At 54.3% G+C, this 22080-nt stretch overlaps 3 gene segments (V, D, J or C); all 3 read left to right on the forward strand.

Moving 5' to 3' along the window:
• The first annotated feature begins 3459 nt into the window (after positions 1-3459).
• Positions 3460-5431, forward strand: LOC142821160 (immunoglobulin lambda variable 2-23-like). The segment is given in 2 exon segments: positions 3460-4174; positions 4479-5431. Coding segments are annotated over 2 exon segments (366 nt in total).
• A 4-nt stretch (positions 5432-5435) lies between these two features.
• LOC149520940 (T cell receptor alpha variable 10-like) lies at positions 5436-7658 on the forward strand. The segment is given in 2 exon segments: positions 5436-5469; positions 7363-7658. Coding segments are annotated over 2 exon segments (330 nt in total).
• A 6981-nt stretch (positions 7659-14639) lies between these two features.
• Positions 14640-15452, forward strand: LOC149520941 (T cell receptor alpha variable 19-like). The segment is given in 2 exon segments: positions 14640-14685; positions 15133-15452. Coding segments are annotated over 2 exon segments (366 nt in total).
• Positions 15453-22080: the final 6628 nt, after the last annotated feature.

Here is a 22080-nt window from a genome sequence, read left to right on the forward strand (position 1 = left end):
TTTAAAAGACCCTCAGAGAATTGGGCCCTCAGCTTCCTTGGGGCCACGCAGGTCTTCTTAAGAACCCAGAATATTTTAATAAAAGCAAGAAACGTTTTATCCTGAAACAAAGGTGTTTTTCCCTCTTGGAAAACAAAGTTTGGCTTAGCAACGGAAACCAGTTTGTATCTCACCTGTTCCTATAGTAGAAGGGGAAAATAAAGTTACTTAGTGACTTTTATTCCCTTCGCAGGCTTTGTTCGGGCGCGGAAGGTCGCCTCTATCCGAACCAGCCACTCTAGCAGTTGCTGGCTGGGTACAAATCCCTTGGAGCGCTGAAACACGTTAGTCGCCAGACTATTCTCCACTGTGCTGTTCGAGCAAAACCGGACGGTTCCCCTGTGGGTGGCGTCTGCCAGCCCAGCCCCCAGAGCCTTCCATCCCCCAGCCCTCGGATCCGGGAGCCAGTCACAGACGGGAGGCTCGGAGTGGGAGACTGGTGGCTGGAAACCTCCTTCCTCCTGTAAACAGTTCTACCGACCCCTTCTCCGGCAGGGCGAGGAACGTTTCAGGGGAGACTCACTCCAGCACCCGCTCCCTGCCCGCCCTTGGCCACCCCAATCACGCCCATTGGACCGAACCCAGAGAGGGAGTTTTGCTTCTCTGAGGTCGCGGGTCGCAGAGACACGAGCCACACCCCGAGCCAGTGCCACAGGGGAGACTTTGAGCTTCACCCCGGCAAAGGGCCCCGGCAGAATCGGGCCCACGGGGCCCGCGTCCCAGCCAGGCTGACCCGCCCTCGGGCTCCGGACTAGGCCGCCACGGGGCTGAGGAAGTTTAAGCAGCTCGGAGGTGACAGGATCGGGGCCCAGAGTCGTTGGTCCCCTTCCCTGTCAACCTCGGACCAGGAAATACCCCTGGGGTAGCGGGGGAGTAAAACCTCCCCGTCCTCCTGCGTACCAGGCTTCCCGCACCAGTAGACGGTGACTCCCCTCCAGCAGCTCGTAGCCAGGTTGCTATAAACTTCCCAGAGAACCTCAGGCCAGAAGATGAGCGAAGCCGGGCCCCGCCCATCTGTCCTTGTCCCCCTCCCGCTCTGCCAATCGGCAGAAGAAGGCGGCACGCGCAGAGCCGGGAACCACAAGCAGGATGCAGGCAAACGTAGAGACCAGAGTCGCTGTCCTAGCCCCCTGCCCGAGGAGCGCTGGACTCTCTCAGGGGTCTTTCTGGCAGGGATCCGGTTCCGATCCGGATTCTTCACAGCGCCGGGTAGAATGCCTGTCCCGCCCTCAGACCAGGGCTCCTAGAAGGCGTTGGAGTAGCGGCACCCAGTCCACGGGGTACGGAGCAGGACGGGGGCTGTGCCCACAGCCAGGGGTAGCCCACGACCGCACCGCAGGCAGGTCTGTGGGCCCAGTCAGGCACCGTGAAGTGATGATCCGGGCCTGATTTTTCGGCGCTGTCCTGCCTGGCTTCCTACCGCCGCCAGGGGGCGCCCCGAACTTGGCCTTCGGCGTTTCTCATGGGACATTAGCTGAGTCTCTCCACCACAGCATCACAGACCCATTGACAGAAGTGCCCCGGGGACCTCAGAACCGTGAGACGGGCGGGCAGGAGAGGAGGTGGCCCCCGAGAGAGGCCGATCTATCTCTTAAAGCGGGATTCACGTTTAATGCCATTGCAGGGAGAATTAATTACTGTTTAATTGTCATTTACATACATCCCAGGGAGAATTCTGTGACAATCCACCAAAGTTTCCCAGGAAGAGGAAGATGATTTTATGCTGCGAAATACTTTACCCCTTGGTTTTACAGCTCTGCCTGCTGCTTGGGCGCCCAGGTGAGACATCTTCACTGTGATTAATTTAGTAGATTGTGTAATGAACACTGGACCTAAACGCTACCGAATTGCTGTTGTGACAGGGGAGGGTTTCCAAAAGCCCTAAAGAGAGTTGGGCGCCACATTCCTTGTGGTCAAACGACACCTAACAAGAACACAGAATATTCAATGAAACCAGCAAACTTCATTTTCTGTTTTTGGAGGTGTGAGGTAGTGGGGGTACCTGGCTGGTTTCTATGCTGCTGGCTCTGGGGTAACCCCCACTGGCTGCCCTGGGTACCACGACCCAGCAAAACAGGATGAGTCACTATGCAAAGGGACCTCTCAACCAGTATGGCCAGACACCCCCCATGGAGAGGAACAAAGGAAGGTGGATGCTGCCCTGGCTGGGGGGAGGAGGGGGGGAAGAGCTGGAAGAGTGTTAGTTAGTTGCTGGCTGGGAGCATGGAGGAGACAGCCTAGGGAAAGGGGCTGGAATTTAGGGGCCCAGTCTCCCCGCATCTCAAGGGGGCCTGAGGCATCCTAGCCCAGCTCTGTGACCAGATTACATCTGTGCTGTGCTGTATCCTGGAGAGGCAATAAACTTCCTCTATTCCACCGGCTGCTGCAGTCTGTTTGTGCCATTTCGGGGTGCAGGAGACGGGGGACCCCCAACGCGCCGTCACAGGAGGAAACCTTTGTTCTCCGGCAAAAAAAAGAGCAAAACAAACAAAGCCCCCCCCCCGCCCCCAAAAAAACCCACCCTTGATTTAAGACGGGAAGGCAGGATGTGTATAAAGTATCGCTGAAATGACAGACATAGTAGAAAGAGAAGGAAGGGTCTTTAATGACTTTTGTCCCCTTCACAGGAATGATTCGGACGGATTCTGTGTCTCAGTCTCCCGGGGAGGTGACAGTCTCGGAGGGACAGGACGCGCTATTGCACTGCAATTTCACCACCCTCTCCACAGGCCCGATTCTCTTCTGGTACCGCCAATATCCGAACCAACCGCCCCAGCTTGTACTGACCGCGTACAAATCCGCTGCCGCGCGGAACACGTTCTCCGACGGGCGATTCTCCGCGGTGCTGTTCGACCAGAACCGGACGGTTCCCCTGCGGGTGGCGGCCGCGTCGCTCCCGGACGGGGCGGTGTATCTCTGCGCCCTGAGCCCCACAGCGGGCGGAGCCGCATCCCCGGCGCTACAAGAAGCGAGTGAGGGGGCGGCGCTCCCTGCTGGGGCAGAGGCGGGTTTGTGCCGGGCCCTTCTCATGCCGCTTCCCTGCCCGGTTCAGTGCCTCTGCTCTCCCCCGCCTGGGAAGGTCCGCGCGTTTCAATCCCCCCGTGTATTCTGAAATGTCCGTGTGTGTGTGCGGGTGTGTGTGTGTGTAGGATTGTGTGTGTCTGTGTCTCTGTGTGTGTGTAGATGCGGGGGGTGTTTGTGACTGTGTGTGTATGAGTCTGCGGTGTGTGTCTCTGTGTAGATGTGCTCTCCGTGTGTGTGGGGTGCGTGACTTCGTGTGTGCGTAGATGTGTGTGTGTGAGAATAATGACTGGACAGCAAACAAGAGAGTCCGGGTTTTGCTCGGTGACCGCTGTCCTCCCAGCTCAGGAAGGGGCGGGGGATTAATCGCAGACTTCCCAAAAACTGTCCCCTGGAGACTCCTCCCACCTGCCGTTCCCTGAGAAATTTCCCCGGGGCGAGGGGTCTCTGGAGGCTTGGTTGGTCTCGCAGGGGCGCTCAAGCCCCGCCTACCAGTCACGTGGGACTTGGTAGTGGGTGGTGCTTGGTGCTGCCCGAGGGCAGGGGGCGGGACTCGAGGTCCCTCCCAGTCCCGGGATTCTAGGGTCACACTTTGTGGCTTAAGGTGAGGGCAAAGGAAGAAGAGGAAAATCACTGAAAACAATCATTCTTTCGAGCGTCCTGCTTGGTGTTTCCAAGGAAGTTCACAGAGTCTGATAATTCATTGCACTTCATTTTCCTTGTGGTTACCCCACCACATAATTTTGGAAATTGAACGCACATGCCTGCTCCATCCCTCTGATCCCTCAAGAAATATCACCAGCCCCGTAGAAACTAGGACGCCCCTCTCCTTGTGCACTCAGGGAAACAGAGGCACGGTGGATTAATCCTGGTCCCACAGACACAGTCCACGGCAGAGCCGGATTCAGAGGTAAGAGCAGACCCTGTCCCGGAAGCCCAACCTCCTCCCCTCTCCGGGTTTCCTGCATCTCTGGGGTCTCAAACTCCTCCCTCGGCTGACTGTGAATTTCCCCCGGTGCTGCCGCTCGCACAGAGCGAAGCTGAATCTCGCTCGCCGGAGCAGAGACGATGGAGACGCGGTTCATTCTCAGCCTTTGGGTGTGCCAGCTGCTAGGTAACTGGGCAGGTCGGAGGGAAGGGGACACTAGATCGTGTAGGGGGAGGGGCGCCGGCGGCCACCCAGCAGGGGAATGAGGGGCGCCCCACTTGGCAATTCAGCTCCTCTGTCCACCACCCTGTGGCCCCAACCCTTCCTCATAACTTCGGGTTCACCCTGCTCATGGCGTTTATTGCTATGGAGCGAGGCGCCGAAACCCCGTAGACCTTCCCGAAATTCCCTCGCTGTGCAAAGGGGGGAGGGGTGTCGTTTCACTGTCTCATCAGGCGACCAAAGCTGGAACCGGTTGGCCCCGTTGCAGGTTCCGCGCTGGGCGACTCGATCCGCTCCAAGGACCCCGCCGTGTCGGGCTCGGCTGGCGGGTCTGTGACTCTCAGCTGCGACTACACCACCAGCGATAGCTACGTGTATCTCTACTGGTACCGGCAGTACCCGAACGGGGCCCCGCAGTACCTGCTCTCGCGAGGAGCCAGGACCTACAGCGGACAGAGCGACACGGCGGGGTTCGCCCAGGACAGGTTCGCCTCCCAGGCCGATGACAACTCCACAGCGTTAACCATCACGGCTCTGGAGCGGGCGGACGCCGCGGTGTATTTCTGCGCCCTGCGCCCGGCACAGTGACTCAGCCAAGTAGCAGAGCCGCACAAAAACCCGCCCTCCCCTCCCCCAGGAGCTCTGCTGCAGTCGGATGTTTCCTTCCTGGTCGCTCCAAAGCGGCCAATTATGAAGAGAAAATAAAAAACTGAGTTTTCTTCTTGGCAAAGCGTCACCTAAGGAGGGACACGGGAGAGGCCTATGAAACATGTCTGGAGTGGAGAAAGTAAAAAATAAGCTTTATTTATTCCTTTTCATCATGCAAGAACTAGAGGGCACCCCGTGAAATTAATAGAATGCAGATTTAAAACGAACAAAAGGTAGGATCTCTTCACACAAGGGTCACAGCCGACCTGTGGAACTCCTTGCCAGAGGATGTTGTGAAGACCAGGACTTCAACAGCCTTTAAAAAGAGCTAGATGAATGCACGGAGGTTAGCTCCATCATTGGCTGTTAGCATGGGTAGGAATGGCTATTACACAGGACTGGCAGGAATGGTGTCCTAGTGTCTGTTTGTCAGAACCTGGAAATGGGTGACAGGGAATGGGGGATTTTATGAAAGAAAGAAGATCCCTGTTGGTGGTACAGTAAAACAATGTGAGTGGAAATGGATACATAAAATAATGTTATTAAAATCCGACTTTGCAGTCAAAGGCGGCAAAACATGGGGAAATACACAGTTAAATACTCACGTATAGGTAAGTACTCTGAGGATAAGACAAGTAGCAATGGGCTTAAACTGCAGCAATGGTGGTTTAGATTGGACATAAAGAAAAACTTTCCAACTGCAGGGTGGTTTAACACTGGAATAAGTTGCCTAGGGAGGTTGTGGAATCTCTCTCTAGAGATATTTAAGAGCAGGTTAGATAGACATCTACCAGGGATAGTCTAGACCAGTGTTTCTTAAACTTTTTAAGAGCTAGGAACATCAAACCATTTTCTTATGAAGAACACCAACAGTTTTTGGCCAACCAAAAATAAACAAACAAAAAATAAACCCCCAAAACTCCCTCCCCCCACACAACTTGACCCTTGAACACCAGCGACACTTTTATTGACATTCACTCACTGCCCAATGATAATTTAAGTATCTTTTAAATTATTTTTTGAAAAGTGGAACAGCTGTTTAATCTAAGTGTCCCAAATGTAACCTGTCAATCGCCATCCATTAAAGAAAAACAAGTTGTCCAGGAAAGAAGGAACATTGTATCGCCTCCCGCCCCCATCTGTCCTGGGTAACAAGTGACGGCTCAAGGCAGCGGTGCAAAGACCCGGTTGGGGTGGCGGCTGTAGGACAGTTCTCTTCCCTGGCAGGCAGGACCCCCAGACCAGCAGCGGAGACAGCCAATCAGAGCTGTCCCTGCTGCTAGCCCTGCAACGCTCCTCTCCTCCGGCAAGGGGGCAACCGAGGCGCGGGGCTTTCCCAGGAGATGGCGGAGAAGCCGGGCAGGCGCAGAAGCAAGTGTGTTCCAAAAAGTGACACCCCGTAGCTCCTGCCTGTACAAAGCTTCCCCGCTAGGGGGCAGGCTGCGCCTTGCCAGAAGGGAGCTGGAGTCAGAGGTTTGTGTTTTGCCTGGGAGGGAAGGGCCTTGTACCCATAGGAGGAGCCTGGCCTTGTTCAGCGGCAGAGGCAAGAACAGCCCCAGACAAGCACAGAGCAGCCTGGGGGTGATAAATACGCAGGGAGCCAGGAATCTTTCTGTGTCACAGCACATGGAGATGGGGGGCAGCGCAGCGACGAGGTGCCCTGGGGCTTTGCTAGTGATCCTGGTTGTTCATCTTTACTGTAAGTCCTGCTGCTTTTCAAACCCCCAGTAAGAAGGAGAGGCAGTGCTCTGGCTGGGGTCTCCCGTGGGGCACCCAAGAACCAGGAGTCACTTTTGTAAGGCTGAGCCGCGCGGGCGATGAACACGAGAACGGCCTGGGCACGATGCATCCCTGGGGCGTAGAGCACCTTCCATCTGTGGGGTTTTGGGTCACCTACCTCTGTGCAGTGCAGGCACAGTGACACCAAGGGCACTTTGGGCTGTGCAAAAACCACAGGCTGGGATTGCAAAGGGTGCCTATGGGACTTAGGCACATGATTTCCCTTGAAATTCATGGGGGAGCTGAGCCTCTAACTCCTTGGGGCCCTTTCAACATCCCAGCAGAAGGGAGCAAAGAGACATTTTCTACGAATGCCTCCGGGGGTTCATAGCCCCCTTTTCAGAAAGGGCCTCCGGGCATGTCTGTGAAGGTATTGAGGTGCCTAAAGAAGGAGATAGGTGCCTAGGGGGATTTTCAAAAGTGCTGAGAGGACTCACTCCCATTCTAGGTGCTTTTGAAAATCCCACTCGATGGGGATCTGCTGCATTTGGGACCTAAATACCTTTACAAACCTGTGCCATAGGAACCTAAGTCTCTGGTTGTCCATGGGATTTAGGAACCAAAATTATCTCAATTGAAAATGTTCCCTAAGTGCAGAAGCGGTGGAGAGATGTGCCCTGGGCTCCCCTCTGTGCTCAGGAACATGGGAAGTAAAATCTCCGCAGCTCTTGGTTTGAGCCCCTGAAGGTCTAACCCCCTGGGTGGCTTCTCTCTGTTGTTCCCAGGGGGCAGCTGCCAAGTGGAGGTGCATCAGGCCGCCTCACTGGTCGTGTGGGAAGGGCAGAGCGCCAGGATCTCCTGCCACTACCAGGCTCTGGTCCTGTCCAGTCTGCACTGGTTCCGACAGCCCCTGGGGCAGAGCCCTGCTTTCCTCCTGATGCTGTATCCGAACGAGAATGGGCCCCAGCGCGGGAATGTCACCGCCCAGCTCTTCCCGGACAAGAAACCGAGCTCCCTGCACCTCAGCGCCGCCCAGCTGGGAGACGCCGCCAGATACCTGTGTGCAGTGGGGACACCGTGACGCAGGGCGACCCCTGGGCTGCACAAAAACCCTGCAGCTGGGCGTAGCCACAGGCATTCACAAGGGGGCCTGCAAACAGCTCAACTGCTTCTCTGGCGCCTCACCGGGATCGTGCCCTGCGCACTGGACACCTGTGCCCTGCCGGAGATCAGAGCCGGTGACCACAAAGGTCGGTTTACTGGGGCATGTGGGGAAACGCTTCCTGTGTGACTCAACTTTCCACTGTCACTGACATGGAGAAAGTCCAGGGACCAGGCACAGAAATGAGGGAAAGCTCAGAAAACATGCCCTGGGAAGGAAGATACAAACTGGGGAAGAGACGACTGAGAGGGGACATGAGAGCAGCTTTCAAGTACCGTGTGCACCCGAACCCCCCCCCCCCTCCCAGCCTAGTCTTCTCCCACCAAATTACTCACAAGGCCACGCCCCTCTCTAGGCGCCGTCAACTTCAAGGTCCAACCAATAGATTTTCTCCCCCTGCCTGGCCCGCTCCACTCTCCTTGCTCTCTGCTTCTGGCTTTTTTCCCCTTTCTCCTGCCCAGCACAATCCCCCCTCGCTGGGGACTCCAGCAACTTCTCCACTAAGGATTTATGTCAGGTCCTGTCTCAGGGGTCCCCCAGCACCTGCCCTGCTGTCTGTGGGTGACTTATCCCAACGGCCACCAGCTCTTCCCAGAGAGGGTCTCCTCTCTTCTGGCCTTCTTCTCTAGAGCAAGATCCAGCCCTCTGTAAGCCCTGCTCTGCCTGCCTCCCCCCACAGCTGGACTCAGCCTATCTAGGGGTATGTCTACACTACCCCCCTAGTTCGAACTAGGGGGTAGTGTAGACATACCCTAAGCGCCAAAGCCTTGTGCTGCCCATGAGGCTGAGGAGGAGCAGGGCTCTGACAAGGGCCGGGCCCATGGCAGCTTTCTCAGTGTTGCTAAGCTGGGTGTTAGGTGCTGGGCAAACCATAAACTTGCCCAAGGTCGTGCAGAAAAAGAGAGCCAAGGATTTGGCAGCATTTTCTAGGAATTAAGTTCCCAGCTCCCATGGGCGTCATGCAGAAAAACAGAGCCAAGGATTTGGCAGCATTTTCTAGGAATTAAGTTCCCAGCTCCCATGGGCATCGTGGGAAAAATCTAGCCCTTATCTCCCCCGGGCTTCCCTTACCCCTCTGTCTGAGGGAGGCGGCTAATAACACTGCCTCTGGCTGGCTGTCCTGTTTAGATGGTACGTTTTCAGAGCAGGGGCTGTCTCTGTATCTGCACAGCACCCAGCGAGGTCCTGGTGTCAGATGGCTGTCTAGCTCTGCAGACTGAGAGGGAAAACACGGCGTCAACAGCAGCTGCAAACATGTCATTCATTTTCATACATGTTACGTGGCCCACGGGCTAGGAGTAGAAATACGGAAACTTTATGCACAGGGAGGGCAGTTAACCATTGGAACAACCTGGCTTGGGGTGGGAGGGAGGCTCCCTTGGTTCAAGTCTTTACATGGTGTTTAACTGGGACACCGGATAATTCATGGGGTGGTACTGGGTGGACTCAGGCTGTGTCTACACCAGTGTTTCCCAAATGGTGTTCTGGGGAACTCTGGGGTTCCACAAAGTGAAAATAAGGGTTCTGCGAGAAAATTCCATTAGAATAACATGTTGTTATTAAAATAATAATAATAATTAATAATATTAAGCATTTATGGATTTTATTGAAACCAGTTTTCATTTGTGTTGATCTCATGACCTTCTTTAACATGTTTATTATTATCCTTACTTATTTGTGGTCTACTTTTTCAGCTCCATATATAAGACTGCTATTAGGGGTTCCACAAAATTCTTTTGAGTTTAAAAGGGTTCCGTGGCCAAATACGGTCTGTGTTGATACCGCCCTGTGCCCCATTCTCAGGACTGGGCTCATGAGCCCCTCCCCCCTATGGCCCGTGTTCCAAGGGCAATGCCAAGGGAGATGCCACTACCACATTGCGCCTGCGCTCAGTTCCACATGGAGCCTTTAGTAGCCAATCGGGCACCATGGTGGATGCCTGTGATCCCAGCACCCGGGAGACTGAGGCAAGCAGATCACTTGAGCTCAGGAGTTTTGGGCTGCAGGGGGCTGTGCCCAGCGGGCATCCGCACTCGGTGGGCGGCTCTCAGCCGGAATGCCACCCCTGGAAATGTGCCACCCCAAGCACCTGCTTGCTTTGCAGGTGCCTAGAGCGGGCCCTGAGCAGGGGACTAGGGGGCGCTGTGGTGCAGGGAGCTGTGTGGGGCTCTCTATTCCAAATAGGAAGTCCTGACCCCAGTCTGACACTAGGGAGTGCTGTGGTGCAGGGAGCAGATTGAGGAGCTCAGTTTGTGGCGGGTTCCTACAGCCAAACCGGAAACACCATTTGCCTGTGGCAGCAAAGCAGTCACAGGCCTGCAGATTGTCACTCCGGGACCACGCGGCCAGCCGGAGAGCTAACAAGCTTCCTGGTGCAGACGAGAGAAAGTGTCATACTCAGGCAGGGCTGGAAACCTCATGATGAAGGAAGAAAACCTCCTCTGGGCTCTGACGGCCTTGGCGCTGCTTGGTAAATAGAGACTCTGCCCCTGGGGTCTTGTGACCTCGGAGCCAGAGGAGAAGAGGAGCGCGGGTTGGGGAGTCGTGGGAGGATTTTCAAAGCTGGGATTTGGGTACCTAGTTCTCTGTCAAATCTCCCCCTGAAGGTCCATGTTCAGTTCTCTCCCTCTGGGGCACCAGGCATTGGCCACTGTCAGAACACAGGGCACGGGGATGGATTGACTTTGGTCTGGCCGTGCCTATGCAATGGGAAATATCATCATGTGCCCAGCCCTTCCCTCAGGGCCGGAGTGGAGCGGGCGGTGGGGTTCGAGGAGTAACAATAATACTGGATATTCGCTGCCAGGTCCCCGTAGGGATGTGTATTGTGGTTCTCAGCTAGAGGCAGGGCCGTGCAAAGCACAATAAGGGACCATGCCTGAGGCAGGGCAGGGAGACAGAAGTTTATTAGCAGGCTCATCAGGGAGGGACTCTCCGTAAATAAGCCCCGGGGCAGCGTCCTGCGACTCACCTCTCCTTCCCCGCTCTGTGTCCCAGGCCCCAGCATGGAAGACGCCGTGAGGCAGACGCCACGAGGGTGGGGCTGTGACCTTGGATTGCACCTACGAAACTGACGCCAGCGGCTACACCTTGTACTGGTACAAACAGCAGCCAGCAGAGAAGCCCGTTTTCCTACTGTGGGAATATTCCGGAGGGTTACGTGAGAACCGGGCCGGGGAGAGATTCTCTGCAGACTTCAAGAAATCCCAAAGCTCCATCAGTCTGAGGATCACGGGCTTGAAGCCGAGGGACTCCGCTGTGTACTTCTGCGCTTTCAGTAGAGGCCCACAGTGGTGTGATGAGCACAGATCCCTGCACAAAAACCCTACAACTGTCTCCTGCCCTGGGAAACCGACCCCTGCATACGAAGTCAGGAAGCCAGCGGCAGGAAAGAATGGGTGTATGTGGGGAGAGGTGGCGGGGAAGGGGTCCGGGCTGCAGCTGACTTCCTGCAGATAAAAACCTCTAACTTGTTTCTGGGAATCTGTACCACAGCTCCACTCAGAAATTTACCGCCGGGGCACAGCTGGCAAGAGACAAAGCAGAATGAGCCCAGGGGCCGGAAGGACCTTTGTCATAGAATCAGAGAACACTAGGACTGGAAGGGACCTCGAGAGGTCATCAAGTCCAGTCTCCTGCCCTCATGGCAGGACCAAATACTGTCTAGACCATCCCTGATAGACATTTATCTAACCTACTCTTAAATATCGCCACAGATGGAGATTCCACAACCTCCCTGGACAATTTATTCCAGTGTTTGACTACCCTGACAGTTAGGAACTTTTTCCTATTGTCTAACCTAAACCTCCCTTGCTGCAGTTTAAGCCCATTGCTTCTTGTTCTATCCTCAGAGGCCAAGATGAACAAGTTTTCTTCCTCCTCCTTATGACACCCTTTTAGATATCTGAAAACTTCTATCATGTCCCCCCTCAATCTTCTCTTTTCTAAACTAAACAAGCCCAATTCCTTCTGTCTTCCCTCATAGCTCATGTTCTCTAGACCTTTCATCATTCTTGTTGCTCTTCTCTGGACCCTCTCCAATTTCTCCACATCTTTCTTGAAATGCGGTGCCCAGAACTGGACACAAGACTCCAATTGAGGCCTAACCAGTGCAGAGTAGAGCAGAAGAATGACTTCTCGTGTCTTGCTCACAACACACCTGTTAATGCATCCCAGAATCATGTTTACTTTCTTTGCAACAGCTTCACACTGCTGACTCATATTCAGCTTGTGGTCCACTATAACCCCTAGATCCCTTTCTGCCGTACTCCTTCCCAGACCATCGCTTCCTATTCTGTATGTATGAAACTGATTGTTCCTTCCTAAGTGGAGCACTTTGCATTTGTCTTTATTAAACGTCATCCTGTTTACCTCAGACCATTTCTCCAATTTCTCCAGGTCATTTTGAATCATGAACCTATCCTCCAGAGCAGTCGCAACCCCTCCCAACTTGCTATCATCTGCAAACTTAATAAGCATACTTTCTATACCAATATCTATATCAATTGTTGATGAAGATATTGAACAGAGCCGGTCCCAAAACAGACCCCTGCGGAACCCCACTTGTTATGCCTTTCCAGCAGGATTGTCAACCATTGATAACCACTCTCTGAGTACGGTTATCCAGCCAGTTATGCACCCACCTTATAGTAGCCCCATCTAAGTTGTATTTACCTAGTTTATTGATAAGAATATCATGTGAGACCATATCAAACACCTTACTAAAGTCTAGGTATACCACATCCACCATTTCTCCCTTATCCATAAGGCTCATTATCCTATCAAAGAAATCTATCAGATGGGTTTGACGTGATTTGTTCTTTACAATGCCATGATGGCTGTTCCCTATCACCTTGCCACTTTCCAAGTGTTTACAGATGATTTCCAAGTGATTACTTGCTCCATTATCTTCCCTGGCACAGAAGTTAAACTAACTGGTCTGTAGTTTCCTGGGTTGTTCTTATTTCCCTTTTTATAGATGGGCACTATATTTGCCCTTTTCCAGTCCTCTGGAATCTCTCCTGTCTCCCATGATTTTCCAAAGATGATAGCTAGAGGCTCAGATACCTCCTCTATTAGTTCCTTGAGTATTCTAGGATGCATTTCATCAGGCCCTGGTGACTTGCAGGCATCTAACTTTTCTAGGTGATTTTTAACTTGTTCTTTTTTTTATTTTACCTTCTAAAACTACCCCCTTCCCACTAGCATTCACTATGTTAGGCATTCCTACAGACTTCTCGGTGAAGACCGAAACAAAGAAGTCATGGAGCATCTCTGCCATTTCTAAGTTTCCTGTTACTGTTTCTCCCTCCTCACTGAGCAGTGGGCCTACCCTCTCCTTGGTCTTCCTCTTGCTTCTAATGTATTTATAAAATGTCTTCTTGTTTCCCCTTATTCCCATAGCTAGTTTGAGCTTATTCTGTGCCTTTGCCTTTTTAATCTTGCCCCTGCATTTCTGTGCTATTTGCCTATATTCATCCTTTGTAATTTGTCCTACTTTCCATTTTTTATATGACTCCTTTTTATTTTTAGATCATGCAAGATCTTGTGGTTAATCCAAGGTGGTCTTTTTCCATTTTTCTAGCTTTCTGACACATCTGAATAGCTTGCTTTTGGGCCCTTAACAATGTCCCTTTGAAAAACTGCCAACTCTCCTCAGTTGTTTTTCCTTTACTCCTGTCGGGGGAGGATCACTGATAGCAGGAGAGTCTTTCATCTAGCAAAGAAAGTCAGAGTGAGCCCGGGAGGCTGGACATCAAACCAGGCAAACTCAAGTGTCAACGTATCTGATGAGGCGGTGGGTTCTTTGTCACTCGGATGTTTGGAACCCAGCCTGGATTTTGCTTGCTGGAAAATATGCTCTAGCTCCACCATCAACCCTGGCATTGGTGCAGGGAGCCCTGGCTGAAATTCTCTTGGTTGTGGGGCACAGGAGAGCAGATACACGGCCACAGCAGTCCTATCTGGCCTCACAAATCCACGCATCTGCTGCTCACAGCCCTGGCTGCGGAGGCTGGAATTGTCATAGGCGCCTCTTGGGTTTAAGCCCCTGGATTCTATAGAAACTCAAGGAGGGATTTAAGTGCCTCACTCCCCAGGGATCCTTTGGAAACCACAGCTCAAATTGTGCAGTGGATGGGCAAAAAGGCCCATGCACCACGTGACTCCTCTGTCAGCCCTCTTGGCTTTTTGCGGGGGTCCATTCAGAAGCCTCTGGCACTGCAGATTTGACGCCCCCTGGTGTAGACAGATGGAAGCAGATGTGTGGCCGGGAATGCTAGTGCCGTTCTTTGCTACCACAACACGCAAACACCAGGGATCCAGCCTTCAGGGAGGCAGAGGGGGAAAGTCCCTTCTCTGCGGCACGTGGCTCCCACCCCCGTTTGCAGCCCTGCATGATGCACCAGCAGCAGGGCGGGGAAACGGACTCAGCTGTGGGAAGAGAAGCTGGGGCAGAGGCAAGGTGGGGGCCTTCTGGGCTGGGCCTGGCTCTCTGGGCAGTGCTCGCTGATGTCCTGAAGAGGGCACTGCAGCACAGGCAGAGATGCTCTGTGTAGACAGGAGCCCTGGTTTGTTCCAGACAATGGGTGCTCCAGGATCTGCTTCTCGTGCACCCCCCAAGCACAGGGAGGCACAAGGGGGACCAGGCAGGGGTATGGGACAATTCCTATGGGGGGCCGCTGAGATACATTGAACCAAACTGTAACCGTGCCTAGGAAGGAACAACTTCAAGCTGGGGAGTGCAGAAACCCCTCCTCCCTCCTGCTGTAATATCACTGCCTGGTTTCTAACCTATCCGCCCTCTGACAACAGCTCCACCCTCTTTACAGGAGCCTCCCTCACAGGCTGTCTGGGGGGACTCTGGGTCAGACCCTGCAGCAGAGCGGAGAGCCTGGGGCCATGTTCACCATCCGGGTCTCAGCCCTGGTGCTGACTTTGCTTTTCAGTGAGTCAGGGCCTGGTACTCGCTTGGGAAAGGTTCCGCCGGACTCCCCCTTCGCTAGGGGCGCTGGGGGAATAAACAGCCCTTCCACCTCCATCCCCTCAGTCTCCTCCTCCGCAGTATGGGATCTGGATTCAGGGAGCCCAATCCCATGGAAACTGAATTTCAGTGGACTCCAGGAGTCTGCCTAAGGAGTGCAGCGTCCTGCCAGGATCCCTGACCACAGAGCGCAGCTGAGCTCCGGCCAGGCTGTGGTCTGGAGGGTGGAAGAGGAGGCTGGACAAGCACCGAGCAGGGAAGGGCGCAGGGTCTCAGCAAGGGGGGAGTGAGCACATGGACTCTGGAGGTCACCACGACATTTTCCTGCTTCCCTTAAAAATCCCGGCCCCAGGCGCTCCCCGCACTCACAGCGACCTCCGACTGACCTCTCCTTTCTCTCTCCTTGTCCAGGCTCCAGCATGGAAGATTCCGTCACTCAGACCCAGCGTTTGGATTCAGCCCTGGAGCGCGAGTCCGTGTCCCTGGATTGCACTTATGAAACATCCGAGCAGTATTATTACTTGTACTGGTACAAACAGCCCCCCCGGAGAAGCCTGATTTTCCTTCTTTGGCAATATTCTGGAGGCGGAGAGAACAACGAGGCAGGGGAGAGATTCTCTGTCAATTTCGAGAAAGACAAAAGCTCCATCAGTTTGAGGATCACGGCTCTGGAGTTGGGGGACGCGGCCACGTACTTCTGTGCTTTCAGCAGAGACACAGTGTGGAAATGAATAGAGCGCCCTGTACAAAAACCTGGCCCCGCTCCGCTACTGCAGGGACCTGACTCCTCCCAGATGAAGTTAGCAGGCAGGAAAGGGCTGGGAGCTGTGTGTGGGGCGGGAGGGAAGCTATGAAGTGGGGTGAGACCTGCCACAGCTGCCTGACTGGAGACGCGAACCTCGCCCTGAGTTCTGGGAAGAGGCGGCACCGCAACAGTTCACAGAAATTCTCTGCAAGGAGGCGCTGGAAGGAGCCAAAGGCAGAGGGAGATCCCTTGGGTGGGAGCCAGAGCGGGGCAAGTTCGGCCTAGAGATAAAATGCCCGTTTGTCCCCGGGAGGGTAATTAAACATGAACACAACTTACCCGGGGACATTGCGCACTCGCCAGTGTTTGATGTCTGAAGACTGGGGGTCTGTCCACTAAATGAGGCACCAGATATGGGTGGCAGGCACAGGAGTCCCCCGGATCGTTCTGTAGCCTGAGATAATGCAGGGGGGTCAGAGGAGACGGTCACAAAGGTTTCCCCTCACTTTAGGAGCCGTGAGCCAAGCCATCTGTGAATATCTCACTGCGAGGTGTGAGGCGGGGATGGGTTCCTTGTGGAGCTGTGCAGAGCCAGTGTGTGCTGGGCACCTAACTCCCCTGGGCTCCAAAGGAAATTGCATCCTGGGATGACATGTTTAACCGAAGGAGGGACACTTGCCCTTCACTTCGGAGTTCAATGTACGGGTTTAGTTGGCATCTACCGCTCACACTGGGCTGGCGGCGTAGGTGCAAACATCCCGGCACGGGCAAGGACTCCATAAACCCTTGAAACACAGCTCCCGGCTTTGGAGTGTGGCTGGCAATCTCAGTAGGGCCTTGAGGATTTAGACAATCAACTTCCATTTCAGTTCTACAGGGTTTGGGCATCTAATTCCCTTAGGCTGCTTTGGCAATGTGGCTTCTCCATCTGCATTGGTTTTCATAGGAATCGGGCCTCTAATTCTCTTATTCTAGTTTCCGACTCTCAGCCTGCACTCAGGAGTCAGAGGCATTATAAACTGCAGGACAAGTAGACTGTTTCCCATCTCCTGAAACGAAGAGCAGAACAACAGACCTGCCTCCAGTCCGGACTGGGTTGATCTGAAACGAAAATGCCATGAAAATATGGCAAAGCACAGGCTTGTGGTCATGTGCTGCCCTCTAGTGGCCCTTTCGTTTCCCTTCCACAGCTAAAGGAATTAATGAGAACTTCTGAAGGAGTTTTCCACCACTGTTTCACAGCCAAACATAAAAGCGGATCCGTATTTCTGCCCGGGGTGAGAAATGGCATTTAGACACACACCTACCTGTGTGTTCCATTGACACATGCACATACACAAAATCTCTGTCAGACACAAACACACAAATGCCTACATAAGTGAGCTCACAATTTGCGAACCAACAAGTTACTCGCACCCAGAATCACCAAAGGTGATCTTGTGTATATCTGACATTTAATCACTCTCACACAAGCTCTGATTCTCTCACATACTCAAAAAAATGACACGCTCACTCACACAAAAATGAGCACACAAGCCAAACTCACATTCAAACACTAATGCACACTCCCAGAGTCTCTCACACAACTCTCTCACATAGACGCACATACACAAACACACATGTGACAGACCGGGCCGTGTCTGGGCAGAGCTGAGGGCACCCGCTCAGGGCGAATTGCTCAAATCCGGGGCTCCTTACAGCCCCCAGACTGGTGACCTCTCCAAACAGGCCACAAACCAGTCCTACAGAGCGCTTCAGCAGCCTGCCTGAAGCCTCACGAGCAAAACCCCTCTGACACCCCAGCAATATCTGTGCCCCAGATGGCCCCGGGCCTCATAAACAGGTGGGGGGGGGGGGTCCTAGCACCCAATCCCACCTACCCCGAACAAGTTCTGTCCGGTTCCAAGAAACCAGCCACAGATCCCTGGTCAATTTACCCTCTGGACCTTACCCACAAATCACGCTGGGCCAATCCTTTAGAATCTATATCTAAAGGTTTATTATCACAATAAAGAAAAGCATGAGAGTAAGGTTGTTAAAGAATAGTACGTTACATGCACCGAATCTCCCAGTCCTCGATGCAGGCTCTAGCAGAGATGTTACAGCTGCTGGTTTAAAAGTTCTTGTTGCACATCCTAAGCATCAGGATGGGTTCACAGGTCTTCCATGCTCTGCAATCCCTGCAGTGCTGCCTCTGGGATGAAGTGCTGAGCTGAGAACAAAATGGCATCGACCACATGGCCTCTTTATACCTCCTTCCTGGCCTCTTCTTGTATGCAGCAAGTCACCTGGTCCTCAGCCTCTCTGTGTTCCGTGCTGGCTGCTCTCAGGTGACAGCCCCCATTCTTTGGGTGTGTCCTTGGCCCATTGAGAGCCATTGTTCCACAGGTAATTAGCATGTCCACAGGCTCCGCCCTGCCCAATGCTTAACCACATGCAGGGAAATCTTCAGTGTCCATACAAGTACATGCTAATAATTGCACACACAGACATTATACAAACACATGAACAGCGTACATAGGATTATCAGATAATAAGCTTCTATTCAATACCTCACATGGCCCCCTTCTATCCCATTTTTGGGGCCAACACCCCCACCTATGGATGCATCAGTGATCTGGCTGCTCCCCTCAAGATCCAGCAACGTGACAACACACACAGCCAATGTGAGGTAAGGTGGCCACCCCTCACTCCATTCATCTCTGTCCAGGGGATGGGTCGGGGGGACAAAAGTTCCTAGGCAGCGTCTAACGTAGTTACAAGGGAGCCTAAGGGAATTAGATGCTCAACATCTCCCAGTGGAATCGCAGGGAAATTAGGCCCCAAACTCCCTCACGAATCTTTGGCCATTGCAGCCTGAAACTGTCTGAGTTCGGCATTTCTTTGCCCATATTAACCCAGCATCTGCCCGGCACCCCTGTGAGGTGGAGGAGAGGGCTCCTGGAATTAGGGTGCTGGGGGTGCTGCCCAGGACCCTGACTTTAAGCAGTTTCCTATACCTCTCCAAGGTTTGCAGTTCGGTTCGATGGCTCCCAGCCCCCCACTGTACATATGGTCCCTGTACTCCTGTGGGAACATGCTGTGCCCCTCCCCCATTTCACATCTGGGGAGCGGAGGACCAGGATGGCAAATTTTTAAAAGATCTTTGGGGGCCGAGTGGATTTTTTTCAGGGGGGACCCGGTGTCAAACACCCTGTGAGATCAATGGGCGTGAGGAACCCTAGGTGTGTTTGAACCCCTCCCCTCATCCTTCCATGGCCCTCAGGGACTTGTCCAAAGCCCCCGAAATGCCTATAGGTGAGGAATGACTTGAAATCCGGCCTTGGCTGCAGCTGCTCCAAGAGTCCCCAGGAAGGCCCTGGAATTTCCTGAGGCTTGGGGCTGGTCTACTCTGTGGCTTCACAGCCGTGAGAAGGCAGTTGAACACGCAGGGGCAGCAACAGGTTCTCAGTCTGGGGCGGGGCTGTGTCATATGCCTGTGAAAAGTAACCACTCCGGGCAGAGAGGAGACAGCACCCAGCGCGTCTCTCTGCCCGGTGGCTCCAGGTGTCAGAAATTCCCCTCCCCTCCCTAGACACCATGAGGTGGCGAGTCCCCTGGGTCTTTCTCCATTTTCTCAGTAAGTGTCTGGTCAGAGCTCGCTGGGCTTGCGGGACGCTGAGCCACAGACACCTGGAGCCATAATTAGGGCAACTCATGGCTCAGAGTCCCTGCACCCCTGGGAGAGAGGGGTCTGCTAATGGGGCACGACTCTGCGCCTGAGGTATTCCAACAGCCGCATTGCCCTGGGGCACTTTGCCAGCACTTCTTCCCTCTGTCCCAGACAGGGGGATGGGCAGAGAGACACGGTGCATGGGGCAGGGGAGGGAGGGAAGGTGTCAGAGGGCAGGACAGGTAGAGGGATGCTCGGGAACGATGCTCCGACAGGGAGACAGGCAAAGTCCCGCACGCCCACCTACCCACAAATGCTGCATTGTAATCAGAGTTTTCCTCCCTCCAGTCTCCTGCTGCCATGCCCAAGTGACCCAGAGCCCAGAGCGGCTGGAGAGGGACCAAGGGGAGGTCGCCACCATGTCTTGCTCATTCACCAGCGCTTACCTGGCCTTTCAATGGTATGGCCGAGGTTGGGTCGGGGGTGCTGGTGCCAGTCTCTGCTACTTAGCCCCCAACAGCCTGCGGCCACAACTCGCAAACGCCAGGGATCCATCCTGCGGTGGGGGGGGGAAGAGTCCCTTCTCTGGGGCATGTGGCTCCCACCCCCGTTTGCAGCCCTGCAGGATGCACCGGCAGCAGGGCGGGGAAACGAGCTCAGCTCTGGGAAGAGAAGCTTGGGACAGAGGAGAGCCCGGGGCGTTGTGGGCTAGACCTGGCTCTCTGGGCAGTACCACCTGCTGTCCTGCAGGGGGCGCTGCACCACAGGCAGAGCTGCTCTGTGTAGACAGGGGCGCCAATTTCTTCAGGCCACTGGGTGCACCAGGGTTTCCCTTTCGTGCACCCTCAGGCACAGGGAGGCACATGGGGGCTCAGCCAGTGGACTAGGACAATTCGTGTGGGGGGCGGGAGAGGCGGGGAGAACCATTGAACCAAACTGTAACCCTGCCGAGGTGGGAGAAACTTCAAGTTGGGGGGGGGGGGGAGGACCAGATCTCTGACTCCAGCCCCTCTGGGTGCAGCTGCAGCGCAGGTGTCGAGGGGAGGAGTTGCTCAGCCCCCCGGATGTGACATCCCTGCCTGGTTTCCAACCCACCCCCCTACGACAACTGTTCCCACTCCCTCCACGAAAGCCTCCCTCAGCGGCAGTTGAGAGTACAAGGGGAGAGCCTGGGGCCATGTTCACCATCCGGGTCACAGCCCTGGTGCTGGTTCTGCTTTTCAGTGAGTCAGGGCCTGGTTCCCGCTTGGGAAAGATTCCGCCTGACTCCCTCTTTGCTAGAGGCACTGGGGGAATAAACAGCCCTTCCTCCTCCTCCTTCCTCCCCTCCTCCGCCTCCACAATATGTGATGTGGATTCAGGGACCCCAATCCCATGGAAACTGAATTTCAATGGACTCCTGGAGTCTTTCTAAGGAGCAGGGAGACCTGCCGGACTCCATGACCACCGAGCGCAGGACAAGCCGGCAGGGGCTCAGCTGGCAGTGGGGGGAGATTTCAATTCTATGTTGGGAAAAATGGACTCTGGAGGTCACCACGACATTGTCCTGCTTCTCTTAAAAATCCCGGCCCCAGGCGCTCCCCGCACTCACAGCGACCCCCGACTGACCTCTCCTTTCTCTCTCCTTGTGCCAGGCTCCAGCATGGAAGATTCCGTCACTCAGACCCAGCCCTCAGCGTCGGGTCTGGAGCGCGAGTCCGTGTCCCTGGATTGCACTTATGAGACGTCCGAGCAGTATTATTACTTGTACTGGTACAAACAGCCCCCCCGGGGAAGCCTGATTTTCCTTCTTCGGCAATATTCTGGAGGAACAAAGAGCAACGAGGCAGGGGAGAGATTCTCTGTCAATTTCCAGAAAGACAAAAGCTCCATCAGTTTGAGGATCACGGCTCTGGAGTTGGGGGACGCGGCCACGTACTTCTGTGCTTTCAGTAGAGGCACAGTGTGGAAATGAATAGAGGGCCCTGTACAAAAACCTGGCCCCGCTCCGCTACTGCAGGGACCTGACTCCTCCCAGGTGAAGTTAGCAGGCAGGAAAGGGCTGTGAGCTGTGTCTGTGGGGGGAGGGAAGGGGAGCTATGAAGTGGGGTGAGACCTGCTACAGCTGCCTGACTGGAGACGCGAACCTCGCCCTGAGTTCTGGGAAGAGGCGGCACCGCAGCGGTTCACAGAAATTCTCTGCAAAGAGGCGCTGGAAGGAGCCAAAGGCAGAGGGGGATCCCTTGGGTGGGAGCCAGAGCGGGGCAAGTTGGGCCTAGAGATAAAGTGCCCGTTTGTCCCCGGGAGGGTAATTAAACACGGACACAACTTACCCGGGGACACGGCGCACTCGCCAGCAGTTGAAGTCTGAAGACTGGGGGTCTCTCGGCTAAATGAGCCACCAGATACGAGTGGGGCGCAGGAGTCCCCGCGGATCCTTCTCTGGCCTGAGATAATGCGGGGGGGGGGGGTTAGAGGAGACGGTCTCTCTTCACCTTAGGAGCCATGCTCCAAGACATCTGTGAATATCTCACTGCGAGGGGTGAGGCGGGGATGGGTTCCTTGTGGAGCTGTGCAGAGCCAGTGTGTGTGCTGGGCACCTAACTCCCCTGGACTCCAAAGGAAATTCCATCCTGGGCTGACACTTGACCTAAGGAGGGACCCTTGTCCCTCACTTCAGAGTTCAATGTACGGGCTTAGTCGGCACCTACGGCTCGCACTGGGCCCGCGGCTTAGGGACAAACATCCCAGTATGGGCACGCGCTCTGCCAAACCTGGAAAGACAGCTCCCGGCTTTGGAGTGAGTCTGGAAATCTCAGTAGGGCCTCGGGGATTTAGATGATCGACTTCATTGCAGTTTTACAGCGTTTGGGCATCTAATTCCCTTAGGCTGCTTTGGAAACGTGGCTTCTCAATCTGCATCGGCTGTCATGGCAATCGGGCCTCTACTTCCCGTAGGCTGGTTTCCCACTCTCGGCCTGAA

The sequence above is a fragment of the Pelodiscus sinensis genome, chromosome 30, assembly GCF_052426305.1.
Source record: "Pelodiscus sinensis isolate ZL-2025 chromosome 30, ASM5242630v1, whole genome shotgun sequence".
NCBI classification, from domain to species: Eukaryota; Metazoa; Chordata; order Testudines; family Trionychidae; genus Pelodiscus; species Pelodiscus sinensis.